This window comes from Myotis lucifugus, unplaced genomic scaffold (assembly GCF_000147115.1).
Source record: "Myotis lucifugus unplaced genomic scaffold, Myoluc2.0 scaffold_165, whole genome shotgun sequence".
In the NCBI taxonomy this organism is placed as follows: domain Eukaryota; kingdom Metazoa; phylum Chordata; class Mammalia; order Chiroptera; family Vespertilionidae; genus Myotis; species Myotis lucifugus.
In genome coordinates this window covers 1,121,611-1,139,007 of record NW_005871213.1, presented here as the reverse complement: position 1 = coordinate 1,139,007, position 17,397 = coordinate 1,121,611, and the positions used below count along the sequence as shown (strand labels likewise).

At 49.3% G+C, this 17,397-nt stretch overlaps 1 protein-coding gene across 4 annotated transcripts; it reads right to left on the bottom strand.

Moving 5' to 3' along the window:
- Nucleotides 1-6,116: 6,116 nt before the first annotated feature.
- Nucleotides 6,117-10,486, bottom strand: FAM84A (family with sequence similarity 84 member A). Of its 4 annotated transcripts, none has more exons than XR_002831023.1 (3): nucleotides 10,258-10,486; nucleotides 8,115-9,280; nucleotides 6,117-6,337 (listed from the first exon to the last, which is right to left on the bottom strand). XR_002831023.1 is itself a non-coding variant. In XM_006096007.3 (2 exons), the coding sequence occupies exon 2, from the start codon at nucleotides 9,243-9,245 to the stop codon at nucleotides 8,367-8,369; it is 879 nt and encodes a 292-aa protein (XP_006096069.1). In that variant the 5' UTR covers nucleotides 9,246-9,280; nucleotides 10,192-10,486; the 3' UTR covers nucleotides 6,117-8,366. The 4 variants fall into 4 exon arrangements, 2 of the variants coding, with proteins under 2 accessions (XP_006096069.1, XP_006096068.1); XR_001349663.2 differs by having other exon boundaries at nucleotides 8,134-9,280; XM_006096007.3 differs by having other exon boundaries at nucleotides 6,117-9,280; nucleotides 10,192-10,486.
- Nucleotides 10,487-17,397: the final 6,911 nt, after the last annotated feature.

Sequence of the window (17,397 nt, the reverse complement as noted above, 5' to 3'; positions counted from 1 at the left end):
TGCAATAGTTCCAACTGCTAATTCTTCCTGGGAAAATGGTCTTAATCTGGAAACATTTTGCACGCTGCCTCTGACCACTGTCCTCATGGATTCTGACTTCTGGCTATGTTATTTTTATAGCTCACCGTGCCCTTCAGACATAACCTGTGGCCCTGGCGGTTTGTCGGTGGCCTTGACCTCTTTCCTTGAGTGAGAGCGCCTTATCTCTGAAGGGCTAAGACCATCACTGCTTCGGGCCCAGACCAACTCCATGAAGCCCCTGAGCTGACAGCTTCCTACTGGAGAAGGTGTCCTAACCCTGTGAACTGAACTTAGGCAATCAGTTCACCTGTCAATCAAAGAGCTTGCCTACACTGGGAGGTGAATTAATTGGTAAATTAAATGCTAATAACCTGCCAATCTCCAGGGTTCTATAGCAAAAAGGTTTTACTACAGTCTATTTAAATATCACTTCTACAGAACTTGGAGAACAAAACTCACTCTAAAAAATTCTGCACATAAATGATAGAAGATAAGCTATTACATTTAAATAACATGAAAAAATTGTCTATTTTTCCAACAAAATTGTGTATTTGTCTTAAAAACTTCATTCAGCTCTTCTGTGGCAGTCAGTGACTTCATTTCTTGAAACTGATGTCATTTCCAAATGCTACTTCCTTCGACATTTACAGTATTCTTTGAAATGATACCTTGGTAAGACCCATATTCCAGGCTGTCGTGAATTAGGGCTAACCGTGTACCTGTTTTCTTTACCAACTTGGGTTCCTGGCATTTAGATGACCTACATGACCCAAACAAAGGCCTGCCTTTACTAGGGACCCCACACATGTTTAAGGAGTTGACCTGCCATTAGAAGATTAGTTTAAAAATAGCACTTTCCTGTTCTTGTGGAAGGATCTTTGCTTTGGAATTAACTGAATTGAAATGATCCACAGACGTAGAAGCATGGAACAGACAGGAATTTCAAAGGGAAGGTGGGGGTGGGTGGGGAGAAATTAACCAGGGAATTTATAAGCATATGTGCATAGCCCATGGACTCAGACAATATTGTGGTGAAGGTCTGGGAGGGGCGGGTGCAGGGTGGAAGGGGTCAATGGGGGGGAAAAAAACAAAACCAGAGGGGACAGCTGTAATACTTTGAACAATAAAAATAATTTTAAAAAAATAATTAAGTCAGCATTAGCTGAGCATCTAATATGACCAGATATTTGCTACTATGGAACCAAAGTTCAAAATGCCAAGATTAAAACCTACTTCAGAATGCAATCTGATTATGATACCCCTTAACTTTGTGTCTGACACAGCTTAGGTGCTGAAAATTGGAATGTGAAGTGATTAGAGTGAATGGTAAGTGTTTGCATAAAGAAGCTCAGTGAGAATGGGTCAGTGTGGTCTGCTGATGCTGTTGAAGTCAAGGGCCTTGTGGGGGTAGAAGCATCACAGAACGGCTGATAAATAACCTCTGGGTTGCAAAGGATGAGGCGGCTTTTGGCCGGTGGCCCAGGAGGGGCGAAGGATGTTCCACACACAGAAACAGCTCGAGTGAAGGCCAGCTGCTAGAGGCAGGTGGTTCAGGGCAGATGACATAGTGAGAACGCCCTTCGATGGGTCGGGGGATGAAGCCTCAGAGGTTGGGGCACAGGGGGCAGAAGGGGCAGCAATGACTGATGCCACGCGGCCTGGATTTTATCTGGCAACGTATAGAAAGCCCTAGAAGGCATTCAGGAAGTAACATGGGCAAAACAGATCTGGGCTGTCAAACAACCTATTTTGTTAGTCAGTAGAGGACAGAATAACTACCTCTCCTCCCATTCCCTTGGGTAGATCCTGTCTCATAAAATTTGCACAATAATACAGATGCTCATGGGGGGAGGACGGCACTGATTTTTGGTATAAGGATGTTTCTAGGGTTGCTTGGGATATACTTATACTGAAAGGACTATCCCTTGTTTATCTGACATGCAAATGCCATTGAGTGGCCTGTACTTTTATTTGCTAAATGGGGCAACCCTAGCCTTGGATTCTCTCTGGCTCAGACCCAGAGCGGACACTGCCTCTGAGAAGCAGGACCAGGAGGAAATAAAGCTCGTGCTGTTAGGAGTCGGGAGATGTTTTACAGAATCATGGTCAGTATGCTCTCCCCCTGATCTGCTCACTCCCCAGGACAATCTGAAATCTGAAAACAATGGGCTTGGCACTGAACAAAGAGCTGGCGCGTTGCGGGACTGCTGGGGGGAACATAATTGAACTTAGAATAATAACTATCTGTTCAAGCAAATGCGAGTACACTTAAAATAAGGAAGCCCTGGAGTTTCCCAGCATGCGCAGAGCGCTGATGTCTGTATCACAGGTTGATGGCAAGAATTTCCTTAGGAAGTATGCAAGCAGCGGCCTTCTATGATCTTTTCTGTTTTTTGAACACTGGCTGTAGCTCACATTAGCTCGTAGAGCATTGATTTTGTGCTTGGCATGTAGGACATTGCTCCTACTCACACCTAATATTTTACAAGCCTCTCCCCATTGGACCAAGTTAAGTTCAGAGCTCATAAAAAGTTAAGTTCACATAAAAAATAATTGGATCATAACAGCCACTGGGCAGAGCAATTATTTGGAAATTTTAATATATAAATGAATAATTTTTATTTAGAAAAACTTCCATGACCAAACTCCATCAAATCTAATTTTCCCGGAGAGTTAAGCTCATATTCTAGCAGGTTTTCCCCTACATAACTGAAGAGAATTTTTTAGCAAGAGCTTCAATAAGCTTCCTTCTGCAGGAATAATTTTGTGATTTCATGCAAGGAAAATCTCTCCTGGAGGTAAATGAGAGATGAAGCTGTGAGAAGTTATACTCGGAACCGTTAGTTTTCTTTCCTCTTCCAACCAAATGGCCAGAGAACATTTTCTCTTTGGATTCTTTGATTGTATTTTTTTTTTCTAGAAGCAAGCAGAATATTCACAATACACTTTAACTGAAATTTGCCTTAAGCCTTATAAATTGTATGTCCGTGAGCCTTCTGAGGTGGGAAAACCCTAACAATTTCAGTTAGAGAAATTTAGGCTCCCCTTTACTTAAGCCGAGTTGTGGGATTCCTGGTTTTCCTGGGGATAAAGTATTGCTGAGGACCACTTCTAATAGACTCCACAGCCTGACACTTACTGAGCACCTACTAAGCGCCAGAGATGGATTACAGGCCACATCATGGGGAATCCTTCATCTGGGCCCTGCTAGTGAGTGAACCATCACAAAACCCACCTTCGGCAAAAAGGGCAGACAAGACTATTTTTCCTTTTCTCCATCATATTCAAATACTTAAATGTTTTACATTGCAAGCTCCGATGAGGTAAACATGCAACATATGACCTATGATATTATGAAGAATTTATAAATTATTAAATGGCGGGGAAATAAGAGCTTTACCATCTTATTCTGTTAGAATGGAAAACAGGAATCCCGTTAAAAAGCTTATTAGCTTATTCTATCATCGCCTAACCTCTGCACATCATCTTGCGTCTTATTTTTCAATTACTTCCTAATCTTTACAGCTTTCCTTTGGATCTTGTGTCTTTTTGGTTAGAGAAACAAGGAAAGTATTTGTCTAAATGTGAGACTAAACCTATCTGCGAGTCCCATATTTTCTTCTTTTTATACTTAGTTTTAGGCATAGCCACCTTGCTGCCCCAGGTCCTCCTTAGCGCTTTTGACCCCTAAAACCTTTCCTCTTGTTTTTCTATTTTGTTTTAAAATAGTCTGTATGCATGCATGTACATATCGAGATAAATGTATCTCTGGATGATATCACAATTATGAGCTGTAGTTAGAAATTTTATATATACGTACACATATATACATATGTAAGTATATATGTACATATTGGCAATATGTACATTATATATATACTATATATACGTATATTATATATACACACTAGAGACCCAGTGCACAAATTCGTGCATGGGTGGGGTCCAGCCGGCCCACCCTGATCTGGCCGATTGGGCTGGGCCAGTTGGGGGGCAGGGGACGCGGAAGTTGGCCCCACCCCCTGGTCGAATTCCCAGTCGAGGGGACAGTTTGCATATTAGCCTTTTATTATATAGGATTGCTGATAGTTAACAATTGCCAATGACATTGAGCTGGGCTTTAGACATTTCCTAAACACAGTTCTTGATGTTTCTGGAAACCAGAAAGCCTATACTTTTCACCTGCAAACCCTTTATGTGCAGGTGGCAAAACATTTATGAAAGGCAAACCTAACCCAATTTTCTTTATCTGTTTAAAAAAGAGAAAGCAAAAAACTTCGAAGATATCCACGTGGGTAAAAGGAAATTAGGTTGCTCTGCTTTGTGCAATTCATTTAGTTGCAGTGAAACTAGACCCCATCCATTTATAAGAGGACTCAGACACTCAAGTCTCAGGGTATGTTGACCACACACAGAGAACGTAATCGGAAAGGTAATCTTTGAAGACCGTTAGGGTATACTAAGTATTCAGGTAATGCATTAGTTTGCAAACCCCAGTAGCATGCTTTTCTGGAAAAAAAATCATTCTTCAAACAAAAGTGTTCATTTTAGAAACAACACAGAGAGGACGATAAACATCAACATTTAAAAAAATCTAATCCCATCGATTAACATCTTTGAACTTATGGCTGCTTCTGTGTTTGATGTTCTGATCTGGCACACGTGCTTTCTAACCATAAGTGAATCTATATCACTCTTTCTTGTAATGAAACAGTCATGACAGGTACTTCCATTTTAAATATTGAGGAACTTTATATATATATCTATTTGGCTCATTGATATACTTTTAATTTTTTTTGAAAAATAAATGCAATACATGTAACTTCTATAGGATTTCTTTTTTAAAAATAAAGGAATACACTTTGGGAATAACAGCATTTCAGGGCTGGTTCATTTAAAGTATGCTTAGCCGCCCTCCTTCCCCCCAGCATTTAAAAAAAAAATAACAAAATGTGTAGCAATGCAGTCCTTGGAGAAAAATATTTTGTTTAGTAGTTTGCTATTTCGTAATCATGCTCTGAAAGTGGAGAGAGGGTGGAGGTGTAAGGATAGTTTTCATCTTTATAGGAGAGGGGGCAGGACCAACCCCCAGCTCAGCCTCACTCAGCGCATCACCAAGCTACTGGGAAGTTCTGTTGCTTGGTGATAACTAAAACCCAAACGAAATGCCTGGCTTCTATTCAATGTCAGGGGGCTTCAGGCTTCATTTCTCTAACCCTGATAAAATCCAGCGGTATTATATTCACTTCTGATAAAAGTTAAGTGTGCCCCTGCCACCTTCAAAGGGAATGTCTAGCTTCTTGGTTTCACTCCAATCATTAACAACACCCTTAAAATATACATGTTTTTCAGGATAAAGGTATTAGATGATATTTTGATAATCTTATCCTATGATTCACTATGATTAGAATTATTCTGACACTGGCTGTTATTAACACTGGCCCACAGATAATCAATGATTATTTCAACAGGAATCTGAGAAACCTTACAAACTTTTCAAATTCCCTGTGCAACCAGTGTGTTACTGTTATAAATTTGTAGAAGTGTCATCATCAACCCAATATATAGACCTGAATGCCTGCTTGCCTTCCTTCCTTCCTTCCTTCCTTCCTTCCTTCCTTCCTTCCTTCCTTCCTTCCCTCCTTCCTTCCTTTTTTTTTTTTTTTTTTTTGCCAGTCTAGTTTTGGCAAGTATAGACCCAATAAGCCATTCCTCTGTTGAGTGACCCTCTTCATAAGAGACAAATCAGCCCTAGCTGGTTTGGCTCAGTGGATAGAGCATCAGCCTGCCTACTGAAGGGTCCAACATTCGATTCCGGTCAAGGGCACATGCCCGGGTTGCAGGTTCAATCCCCAGTGGGGGGCATGCAAGAGACAGCCTATCAATGATTCTCTCTCATCATTGATGTTTCTCTCTCTCCCTCTCCCTTCCTCTCTGAAATCAATAAAAATATTTTTAAAAGAGACAAATCAGATTATGTGCCATCAGAGGAAGTGAATCTTAGTGCTAGTGCGATAGAGACCGATTTATTTCTTTTGCTGAAGTCCCACCCTCTGAGTGACAGCCGGAGGACAAAATGTCAAGAAGGAGTCCTGTTGGAGCAGTTGCTTAGGATGGTGTTTAATACAGCAGAGAGCCAAGGTACAGTAGGAGGGCACACAAAGAATGCAGAGTGTGCAGACACAATAATGGACCGCGGCTGGTGATCTGCCATCTGTGACTTGAGAGAGGCGTAAGTGAGGGGACTCGAGGACTCTCAGTTCTCCGTACATGCAAAGGTGAGCGCGTTAGTACAAAAGTTTTGCCATTGTATGTGCTGAAAGGAAAGCATATGCATTTAAAACATTTTCTTAAAAAATAAATCACTCGATAGCTGTAAGAAAAATACTCTAGTTCATAGTCCATTGACCTGACCTTTTGAGTCAAGATCGGGGAATGATTCCAGGATGAAAACCAAAACACAAAACAGAAATGAATCATTGACCACGGAAGAGGCAGTTCCAGTCTCAGCTAACCTCGACTAGTGTTTATTGCATTATTTTTGAAATGCCAAGAAACTGGCTTTGGCCATAATATTTGCTGTCCAACTAAATCACAGCTGTCAATAGGCAATTGCTTGCGATGATTAGCTAAACACCATTATTTGACAAGTTCCCTGGCAAGGGACGCAGATGCTGCCGATGCCTGACACACACGGAATTAGTAAGTCATAGTCCACCCGGCTGGGCTGCAGAGCAGGGAGAGAAGGTGGTAAATTGTTGCCCAGGGAAGGGGTTTCAAACAGCCTTAATATTTTGAAAAACACACGTTTGTACAGATCCTACAAGTCCTTTCTGGTGTTTCAGGAATGACTTGTGGGACGGACCACAGAGAAGGGGAAAAGCCACTAACTCTAGATTCATTTTTTAAAAGGAGATTAAGGAAGGGAGGAAGAAAAACAGAAATGGAAACGTGGGATGGTAATGGTTTCCACCACCTAGAAAAGGAACATCATGGAACCTGCTAGCAAGGCCCACCAAAGCAGGAAACCCCTTCGCTGGCAGAGATTCAGTACAACATTCACATGAATTAGCAACACCACCAGCACTACGGGCTGCTGTTTAAAGAAACAATATTCAAAAACAGAATTCTCAAAGGATTTGAGAAAAACAGTGAAAAGGCAATGCTAGCCAAGCTCGTAGCTAAGTCCACTCTTCATGGCCCCTAGTGTTTAAACGATCATGGAGTAAAGCCATGAAAATAAAAATTTCAATTTGAAATTTTATTAGCATGTTGCTAAAATGGTCAATAAAAACATCAACACGATATGCTTGGTTGACATAGTTGGAGCACTGCCCCCTCATTTTTTAAAACTTTATTTGCACTTCCCCATCTTCTAAGATTTCTATGTTAGGAAAAGCCACACTAAATAGACTGGCTCTGGCATTGTCATAATGCTGGTTTCTGGAACATCGCCTCGTCTTCTCTCTCCTTCTCCTCCAACCCCTTTAGAAATAGGATGATTTTTGAAATGCAGCCCAAGGAGGGAGCAATGTAGGGTGAAGAGCAACAAGAGCCCTTCTCCTTGCCTGGGGCGGGGCCTGCGCCATTTCCCTCCGGGGAAGGGGACCGGGAAGGCTTCCCTTCCGTCAGGCTGGGGGGCCTCACAGGGAATGCGGGGTGGGAGGGGGTGGCGTGCGCTTCCCCCGGTGGAAATCATAGGAAACAAACACTGTCTAGCTTAGCCCGCAGCCTGGAACACAAAACCAGCAGGCCTGGGGGCTGGAGAGCTGGAACAGTCCCGGGCAGCCTCGGGGTGACCCCGAGTCCCGAGGTGCTCTCTCGTGGTGGAATGATTCACTAGTGCTTAAGGGACAGGCTCGATTTCTTGGAAATCCTGCAATCTGGGGACACGTCCATACCGGAGTGAACTGCGCCCTGAAAAGATCCATCCTCGCCTCCGACAGGTCTGTCGGTGCCTTTGGGGGCGGGGACGGTGCCTCACTAGTAGGTGGGGAGGTCGTTTCTGAGCAGTGACTCATGGGGGCAGTGGAGTCCCTGCTCCCCTCTGCCCATCCTCCCTCTCCCCCAACTAACGCGAGGGGAATACACACTGGTTCCCAGCAGGATTACCGCCACGGGGGGTCTCCGCCGCGCGCGGCTGTCCGTTCAGTCCAGTCCCGTGGCCGGTTCCTGAGACTTCAGGCCACTTGCTAGAGGGGTTCGCGGGGGCCGCTTGGGCGCTGCCCCCCCGCGGCGGCGGCAGATGCAGGAGAGGACGGAGGTGGTGGATCCTGGGCTGGGGAGCCCTGGCGCTGGGAAGGAAGCGGGCGCGGGGAGACGGGGGCGCAGGCGGCACCCCCAGGCTACTCCTTGTCGTCCACCAGGTCGGCGAGCTCCTGGAGCACCCGCAGGCGGCCGCTGGCGTCGATGCGGCGCTTCTCGCGGATGAGGTCCTCCAGGCTGTGGAAGCGGGCCGTGTGCACCTTGTTGTCGCCCAGGTGCACCTTGAGATAGTACAGCTGCTGCGGCGGCGGCGCGCCGGCCGGCACCTCGCCCCCGGCCTTGAACTCCCGCTTGCCGAAGCGGCACCAGGCGGCGAAGCTCTCCGAGTTCGTCCAGCAGATCTCCTCGCTCTTGAGGCCCAGGTGGCCGCAGGCGTTCTGCACCACCAGCTCGGCCAGCAGCGGGCGGTAGCGGTACCAGCTAGTCACCACGCGGCCCACGTTGGCCGCGCCCGCCGCGTACAGGCTGTCCTGGCGGATCTCGCCCCGGTGCAGGTGGATGACCTGCCCGCCGCCCACGTACACGGCCCAGTGCGGGGCGGGCGCCGGCGGCTCGGGGGCCGGCTGCAGCCACAGCAGCTCCAGCAGGTCGCCCGGCTCGCAGAGCGCAGGCAGCGCGCTGACGGCGCAGACGCTCAGGTCGGCGCCCTGGGGGCCGCCGCTCACTTTGGAGAAGATGCATTCCTGGCCCCGAAAGGCGGAGAACTGAGTCTCGTTCAGGACCAGCTGGTGCAGCAGGTGGTGGTGGTGGCGGCTGGGGCTCTCCGGGCAGGGCGTGCACCCCGGGGGCGCTTTCACTCCAAACTTGTCCGGCTGGCCGCGCTCGTCCAGGTCCTCCTCCTCATCCGAGAAGAAGTAGGCGACCCCGACCCGTAGCTCGTCCTTCTCGATCCCAGAGGGGTCCCCCGTGGGCAATTCGCTGTAGTTGAGGTGGGTGATGCGGTCCAGTTGGTTGCCCATCAATGACGCACGAGGCAAGGGCCAGGAGCGGGGATCTGCGAATCCAGAGGAGAGGCAGAGACGCGATCAGTCAGGCTGCCCCTCCCCCGCGGGACGTGTGGTGCCCCTGGGACTTGCCCGCCCACCCGGGAGACCTTACTCTAGTCCCTGCGAATCTCCCGTGTCACCCCAGGGGGCAGGCCTGGCACGGAAGTCACCGGGGCCGAGGAGCGAGAGTGGACGCCAGCAGACAGCCCGGGACTCCTTCCGGGAACTGGGTCCAAGTCCCCCGAGAGAAAGGCAGGCTGGCTGGAGGGTGTGCGGGGTCCCGGAGGGGAGGACAGCGTGGGTTGTGGCAGCGTGGGAGACCGACTCCCAGGAAAGGGCGGAGGGGTCCATTGGCAGGGAGAAGGGGCGCCCAAGGCCCTAGAGCTGCGCTCACATTTCGGTCCCCACCCTCTCCAGCCCACCGCTCAGTTTTGCACCGGGTCGCACGCCTTCCCTGCCAGCGCGGCGCACAATGACACTGGGACAGACTCCCGGGCGCTTCCTTGACACACCAGCAACATTTTGCACACTTGGGGTCTAGACACAGGCTGGTACCCTGGTGCGATGTTGCCACATAAGCACACAAAGGCAAACCTTCGCGATGGCCCACTCCGACCCCCACACCCGTACACAGTCCCAGGCCCACGCTGGCACGCACCCTGTCTGCACCTGCACCCCTGCACGGGCACATCTGGCCACCGGGTGCACTCCGCCCCTGACTTCTCGCCTTCGCCCCAGCACAGTCGATCGCGCTGCGCCAGGGCGAGGCTGCTCTGTCTAAAATAACCGAACAAAGAGGCAAGGGAAGGAAGGGGGAAGCCGAAGCCAGCGCGGTGTACGCGTGTGGGTGTGGGTGTGCGTGTGTGTGTGGATTGTGTGGGGAGCCCACTTTCAGCCCCCCAATCCCTCTCCCTCCTACCGGGCACAGGGTCCAAACCATCGAAGAGAAAACGTCTCCAAGGCAAAGAAAGCCGCCTTTCCGTACCCGTGATTTCCCTGCTCCCGAAACCCCAAACTCCTTTAAAGTCTCCTGGTCCCCATGGGTACTGCGGAGGCAGTGGTGGCAAGTGGGTCCTGGGCGGCGCGTGGGGCTGCGGCGGCTCCGCTCTGCCCCGCGCGGAACGGTGCTGTGGGGCGCCCGGCACGGAGCCCCTCCGCCTGCGGGTCGCCGGGCTGGGGCGCCCGATCCACCGGCACAGTCCCGACTGGATTCTGGTTTCCCACGGCGGAGGCGGCGACTCTAAGTAGCCGGAGCCCTGCGTTCCAGGGCCCGCCCTGCGACGCGCTCATTGGTTGGGGCAGGTGCCCAAGGCCTGTCAATCTCCGCGGGAGGGGCGGGGAGTGGGGGGCGGGTCTCCAGCGCGCGCTCCGCCCCTCCCGCCCCGTCCCCCGCGCACGCGGGCGCGCGCCAATCGGGGGCGGGGAGCTGGGGGTGTGAGCGCTGCGGGAGCGCGCGAGGGACACGCCGGCACCCGCGCCCCCAGCTCCAACACCCGCCATAACTGAGAGCCTGTTCGCCCGCGGTTTGCGTTCAGGGAGTGAGGACTCCAGCTATGAACCTGAGTCTGGGGATGGGGATGGGGATGGGGAAGAGACCCCGGTGCACTCCAGGCGCTGAGGCAGCCAGTGGCTGGGAACCACATTGTCGGAGGCAGGCATCTGGGGCCTGCTGGGGCCCCGGGCCTGGGTTCCTGATGGCCCCTGGGCTGGTCCTGGTTCCCTAGACCTTTCCCTGCCAGGTGCATTCGCCTTTGAAATTGCACCTATGACGTGAGGCTCCTCTCCAGGCATTGGCGCTGGGTTTAAAAGGAGCCCCGTGTGAAATGCCAGGGGAAAGTCTGAGCCCTGGCCAGCCCCTTTCCTGTCTATGAAAAGGGTGGTCACAAATGCCAAGGGTAGGACATCATAGTGTTTCTGAAGCCCAGCACCCTCTTTGCTAAAGAAGTTTTGTTAGCTTTCGTGCGAGAACAGTGTCCAGCAGTAATTCATGATTGCATTTCTGGATGGAGAGTTCATGAGTGAATGTGCTCTGGGTGGATACTGGATGCCGAAAGGTAACTTTCATACAGATGGAATTCTAGATCGACGGTTTAAAAAAGCTTGTAAAGTTCAGCTTCAAAGAGTTCTTAGGCATCTGGTTGCCCTTTCAAGACGACTGGCTGCAGCAGCTTTGCTGCGAATGTCCCCTCTTTCCCCAGAGAGAGCAGGGGCTTCCTCTCTGTGCCCCTTGGAGGCTGTACCCGCTCTTGGGTCTCTTATCCTGTTTTAGTGCCAACCTGTGCTGACTTCCTTCTTCTTCACAAAGTGAACGCCTCGTGGATTGGCTTGTGCTCTGCACAACTTTGCATCCCAGGCCCCTTTCACGTGCCAGGGACAGCAGGCTCCAGCAGCAAAAATAAAAATGGGAATAGCCCACGTGGATTGACCATGGACAGGTGGCTAGGCACTGTGCTCAGAGGGTTAAGCAAATGAGTTCATCTTCACGCCTCCGGAGGGGATTCACTTTTGAGAATGTAAGTTGCCATCCTTGGAACTGAACACAAGTTGTGATGATCTTTAATATATATATATTTGCTGTAAATAATAAACAACTTGTTTCGGCCCTGAAGTTAAGAGTATTGAACAAATGGCTGCAAAGATCAAGAAGTGCATTACATATCTGCCTATGACCTGGACTTCCGGGGTCTCTGGGAGGGAGGATCTGAGAGTTCATTGCTGGTGTCTGAGAGGAACTCGTTGAAACCAGCTCAGGGTTTATTGTGGAGTAGCTTTTTTAAAAAAAAAACCCCTCTGTCCATGTCCAGATCCAATCTGTACACTGTACACAAACATTTACAATGCATCTGCTTGGAAGGCTGTGTTCTGTCCTACCTGTCCTATCTCCCTCTGCCCCGGGGGACAGAAGAACAGGCTGTTCTCAGCATTCTTGAGGATAATCAACACACATTATTTCCAGGGCTTCCAAACACAGCGTCAGAAGGTTCAAACATCCACATGCAACTTTGCGCATCTCCTTCCCAGCCCTCCCCGGTCTGCCAGGATAAAAGACTTACTGCTTGAGCAACCACCAGGGAGAATAAGTTCCCTGACATCCCTCCCCGCTTTGAAGTATAAGGCAGAGAACACCTTGACTCAGAGACACTGGAAAGAGGAGCTAAAAGTAAAGGAAGGAAAATGCACCTGCTCTTTGTAGCCTTTTGGCAATTACGACAAAGAAGGAAGAAGGGGGCCGCTCAGCTGAAGGTTGGTGATGAGCCTAACTTTTCTTTTCATCACAACATATTGTTTGCTAATTGTTTCATTCGTCTGTTATTTCCCACCCCCTCCTGCCTGCTTTTGCACTGGAAAAACAAACAAACACAGTATCACCAAAAGCAGAATATATTCATCAAAAGCAAACTCTGGGAGCCAGCTGGTTATAATTCCATTTCAACATTTTTGATCGGGGGAGCAGGTGACCGAGTCTGGCCAATGGCATGTGGGTGGAAGTTTGGTAAGTGGGTGCCAGGTGGGCCCCTGAAACCATTAACACGGTTTTCAATGGACACTCCATGTGATGATTTTCCATGCACCCTCATTGCCCACTTGGCCGTATGCGGGGATGCATGGTGGAGCTCCCAGACTCTAACCGATGAGGAGCCCCCGGATGGGAGGAGACACGGGTTCCCGAATGACTGTGTAGAGTAGAAGCTGTCCCCTCTCAAACATCCGCATTGGACTGTGATGTGAGGGAGAAGTGAATACAGTTGGGTTAAGCCACCAAGAATTGTTGTGGCTATTTGTTACAGGGGTCAGCTTATCCTTTATTTCAGAACGAACTCAGAGCACACAGTGCCCCACCCCCTCCGTTGCTCTCTTGGTGTCTGTTCTCACTGGTCGGGTTGACTTTCCATTGATGCACAGCTGATGACCTGTTCCTTGTTGTGATAAATTCTTCCTTCTTTCCCCTCCCCGTCTACTGCGCCTCCTGGTTCCCCTTCAGCTCCCTGGCTAGTCCTCTTGGCATGTTTTGTGGGCTCAGTTCGGTCAACGTGTGCCTTCCATATTGGTTTTCTTCAGATTCTGTTTCCAGGTTCTCTTCCCAGTGGATTGTCATGGTGAGACCTTGTCTGCTTCTCTGTCTTTCATCATAGTTCCCTGTGACAACTCCCTGATGGAAATCTCCAGGCCACATTCTCTCCTGAATTACAAACCCAAACCCAGCCGCCTGGAAGACGTGTCTGCTGGCTGTCCACAGACCCCGAAAGGGCTGGCTGTCCACAGACCCCGAAAGGGCTGGCTGTCCGCAGACCCCGAAAGGCCTGGCTGTCCACAGACCCCGAAAGGGCTGGCTGTCCGCAGACCCCGAAAGGCCTGGCTGTCCACAGACCCTGAAAGGGCTGGCTGTCCCAGGCCGAGCTCTTCTTGTACCTGGGAACGTGCTTCCTTTCAGGTGTTTCCTTTTGTGAACAGGCCCCGTCACCCTCCTGGTTTTGTGAGCCAATGCCTGGGCACTCTGGGTCACTTTTCCCTTGTCCCCAGGCCCAATATCACTGTTCCCAATGCCTGTTGTCTGTCCGTTATGAATATCTTGCTTACCTGTCTATTTCAGTCCATTCCTACTGGGGCAGCTTAGTCCCAGTCACCGGGAACTCCCATGGAAATTGCTGCCTCAGCCCCCTCATTGTGACCCCTGACCCCAGGGTTGCTCCCACGGCCATCTCCCACTGTTACCAGAGGGATTTCTAAAATGTACATTCTGGCCTGGACAGTGTGGCTCAGTGGTTGAGTGTCAACCCGTGAAGCAAGTGGTCACTGATTCGATTCCTGGTTATGGTACATGCCCAGGTTTCCAGCTCAATCCCCAATAGGGGGTATGCAGGAGGCAGCCAATCTATGTTTCTCTCTCATCATTGATGTTTCTATCTTTCTGTCTTCCTTCCTCTCTCCCTAAAATCAATAAAAACATATTAAAAAATAAAATGCACATCTGGGGGTGCCTTCCTGCCTGACTCTATACCCTCCTCAATCACTCCCACTGACGTTAGGAAAACATCTGAAGTCCATGTGCTACATCAAGACCAAGGCCTTGTTTTTCTGCTTCCCCTCATCTTAGGCTACTCAGGGGGTCTTGCTTCTTGCTTCTGCCTTACTGATTACGCTGATTTGTTTGTTTTGACCTGTTTCCCTGCTCCTGTGATACCCATGCTCTTTCTTCTTTAAATATATTTTTATTGATTTCAGAGAGGAAAGGAGAGAGAGATAGAATCATCAATGATGAGAGAGAATCATGGATTGGCTGCCTCCTGCACACCCCCTACTGGTGATCGAGCCTGCAACCAGGGCATGTGCTCTGACTGGGAGTTGAACTGTGACCTCCTGGTTCATAGGTCGACGCTCAACCACTGAGCCACGCTGGCCGAGCACTCAGGCTCTTTTTGTGTTATTGCTCTGTTCCCTCTGCTAGAATTCTTCCCTGCCACGCTCCCCTGCAGATTTCCTGTCGATTTCTTTTCCTTATGGCAGCCTCCTTCACTCACCCGGCTGCTGGAGGTGTTCGCCCCCAGCTCCCACTGCATCCGTTCTTTCAGACTGTGTTGGCGTTGGGAGTTCCATGTCAATATCCATGGTGAGCTCTTTACGAGGAGGGACTGCATGCTCCCGCCATTACCCCAGCACTCAGCTCTCTGCCGGCTGCAGGCAGCACTTTAATCCATAGGCACTGAAGACACCGGAATTGATAGCAACAGCTCTTGGGGTTGGGAGGATCTCTCTCTCTCTCTCTCTCTCTCTTTCTCTCTCTCTCTTTCTTTCCTCTACTCATCCTTCCCCCTCCCACTTAAATTCCCCTAGACCAGTGGTTGGCAAACAGTGAATGAGCCGCATGTGGCTCGTGAGCCGCGGTTTGCTGACCACTGACCTAGACCTATCCCAGAGGGCAGGACATCTATGGTAACCTTATAATAATAGGGAGAGAGACACTTTAGAGTTTAGTGAAAAAGGAAAAGTGCTTGTTGGAAAACAGGACAGAGTCAAGCATTCGCTTTGGTTTGCATTTCACTTGTTCTTCGAGGCGTTCCCTTTGGTGTCGTGTTTTTTTTTTTTTTTTTAAATGACCGGTGCTGATTCATTTTGTTTTCCTTGCCCAGGCCTATGTTTATCGCAATGAGGTATTTATTTATTTTCCAGTTGTCAAACGTTTAGATCTAACTACAGACATAGCACACAGTTAATGAAGTATGGCTTCTATTTAAAAACATGTACTTAACATACCACTAACATACTCCACCTGTTTCTAAATGACCAAGGGCGAGGAGCACAGGGGACGGGTGTTCTCATGCTCCCATTCCATCAGCCCTCTTGCTTTAATGTTGTCCTAATTGCTATCTGTGTCTTGGCCTTTGATCCTAATACCCAAGCTTGCGCTCTTCTCATTGGGCAGCTTTCCTGTGTGGGTTCTGTGTCCGAGGGCCTGGATTCAGATCCTGCCTCCACCATCGCCAGCCGCGTGGCCTTGGGCAAAATGCCTGACTCATTCATCTGTAAAATGTGAGTAGTAATCATGCTCTTCTTTAAGAGATTTTGATGAGTATGAAGTGAGATACTGTATTAACAGCACCTTGCACAACATCTGGTCCAGAATAAGGTCTTCATAACTGTCAGGTAGGATTACAGATTTCTGTCCTACTGGGTCCATGGCATTTTCCTTTGCCATATTCCCCCTTTGTAATATTCTGTATTATTATTATTTATTATTATTATTATTATCATTATTATTATCTATATCATTATTTATTCCAGTGGAACACATAGTTAGGCCTGGAGATCAGACCCAGGACACAGCTTAGCTAATGTCCATTATATTAACTTCACATAAGCTCACAATTCATTGAGCTGATACTCTGAACCCGACACTGGGCGTGAGGCCTGGGGAGTCAAAGGTGAAGAGACACATTCCCTGTTCTCAGTGGAGCTCACGTTGTATGTGGAGTATTGACCAGGATACGATCCTCTGCAAACACATAGAAGCAATAAATGAACATGTGAAAGTGAGCACCGAGGAGGAAAGTCTTAACGACGGGCAGAATCGGGAGGCGGTCTCACAGAGAGGCTTTGCATGAATATGTTTCTGAACAGAAATGAGTGGAGTCCTTTCCATTAAAAGGAGCAGCATAGAGAACATGCTAGAGTCATGAACAACCTAATGTTCTCAGGAAACCTCATCGTGTTTGGTGTGGTAGCATGGAACACAGACATACGTGGCCAGGAGGGAAAGGGGCCCTTCTGCCAGAAGGGGCTTTAGGAAGGCCCTCCTGCCCCATGGTGCCAGTTTACACTGAAGGGAAAAGAGGCCAGAGACCGAGATCATTGGCGAGGATGTGGCAAGAGAGCAGGCGTCTGGGTCGGCTTGCAGGGCTCTGACAGGTGCACAGAGGGCGGCTCCCGGAGCAGACGTTTGTATCTCACAGATCTGGAGGCTAAAGGTCCAAGATCAGGGAGCTGGCAGGGCAGCTCCTGCCTTGCAGAAAACTGCCTTATTGCTGTGCAGTCACGTGGCAGGGAGGAGGAGGGAGAGTGGGAAAGAGGGAGCAAGATAAAGAAGGGAGAGGAGGAGGAGAAGGAGGAAGGGGAGGGGGAGGGGGAGGAGGTGAAGGAGGAGGAGGAGGAGGCAGAGGAGGAGGAGAAGGAGGCAGTGGAGGAGGAGGAGAAGGAGGAGGAGGAAAAGGAGGAAGGGGGAGGAGAATGAGGAGAGGAAGGGGGAGGAGGAGCGGGAGGAGAGAACAGACAGCTTTCCTGTCTCTTCTCATGAAGGGAAATAACCCTATCATGAGGGCTCCACCTCTCCAAGGCTCCATCTCCAAGTACTGTCACCTTGGGGATTAGGGTTTCTTCATATGCATTTCAGGGTGACACAAACATTCATTTCCTGGTTCCAGCTAAGTGACCTAAGGGCCTTGGCTGAGTCAGAGGAATTGGGGACACAGATGAACGTGTCGGCTTTTGCAAATATCCTAGATCAGGGGTGGGCCAAACTTTTTGACTCCGAATGCCACAATGGCGTTCTTTAATTTTGAATCGGAAGTCCGGGAACCAAAACCATTGCTAGGAGGTGGTTGTTTGACCTGACTCTAAGTTTCAAAGCAAA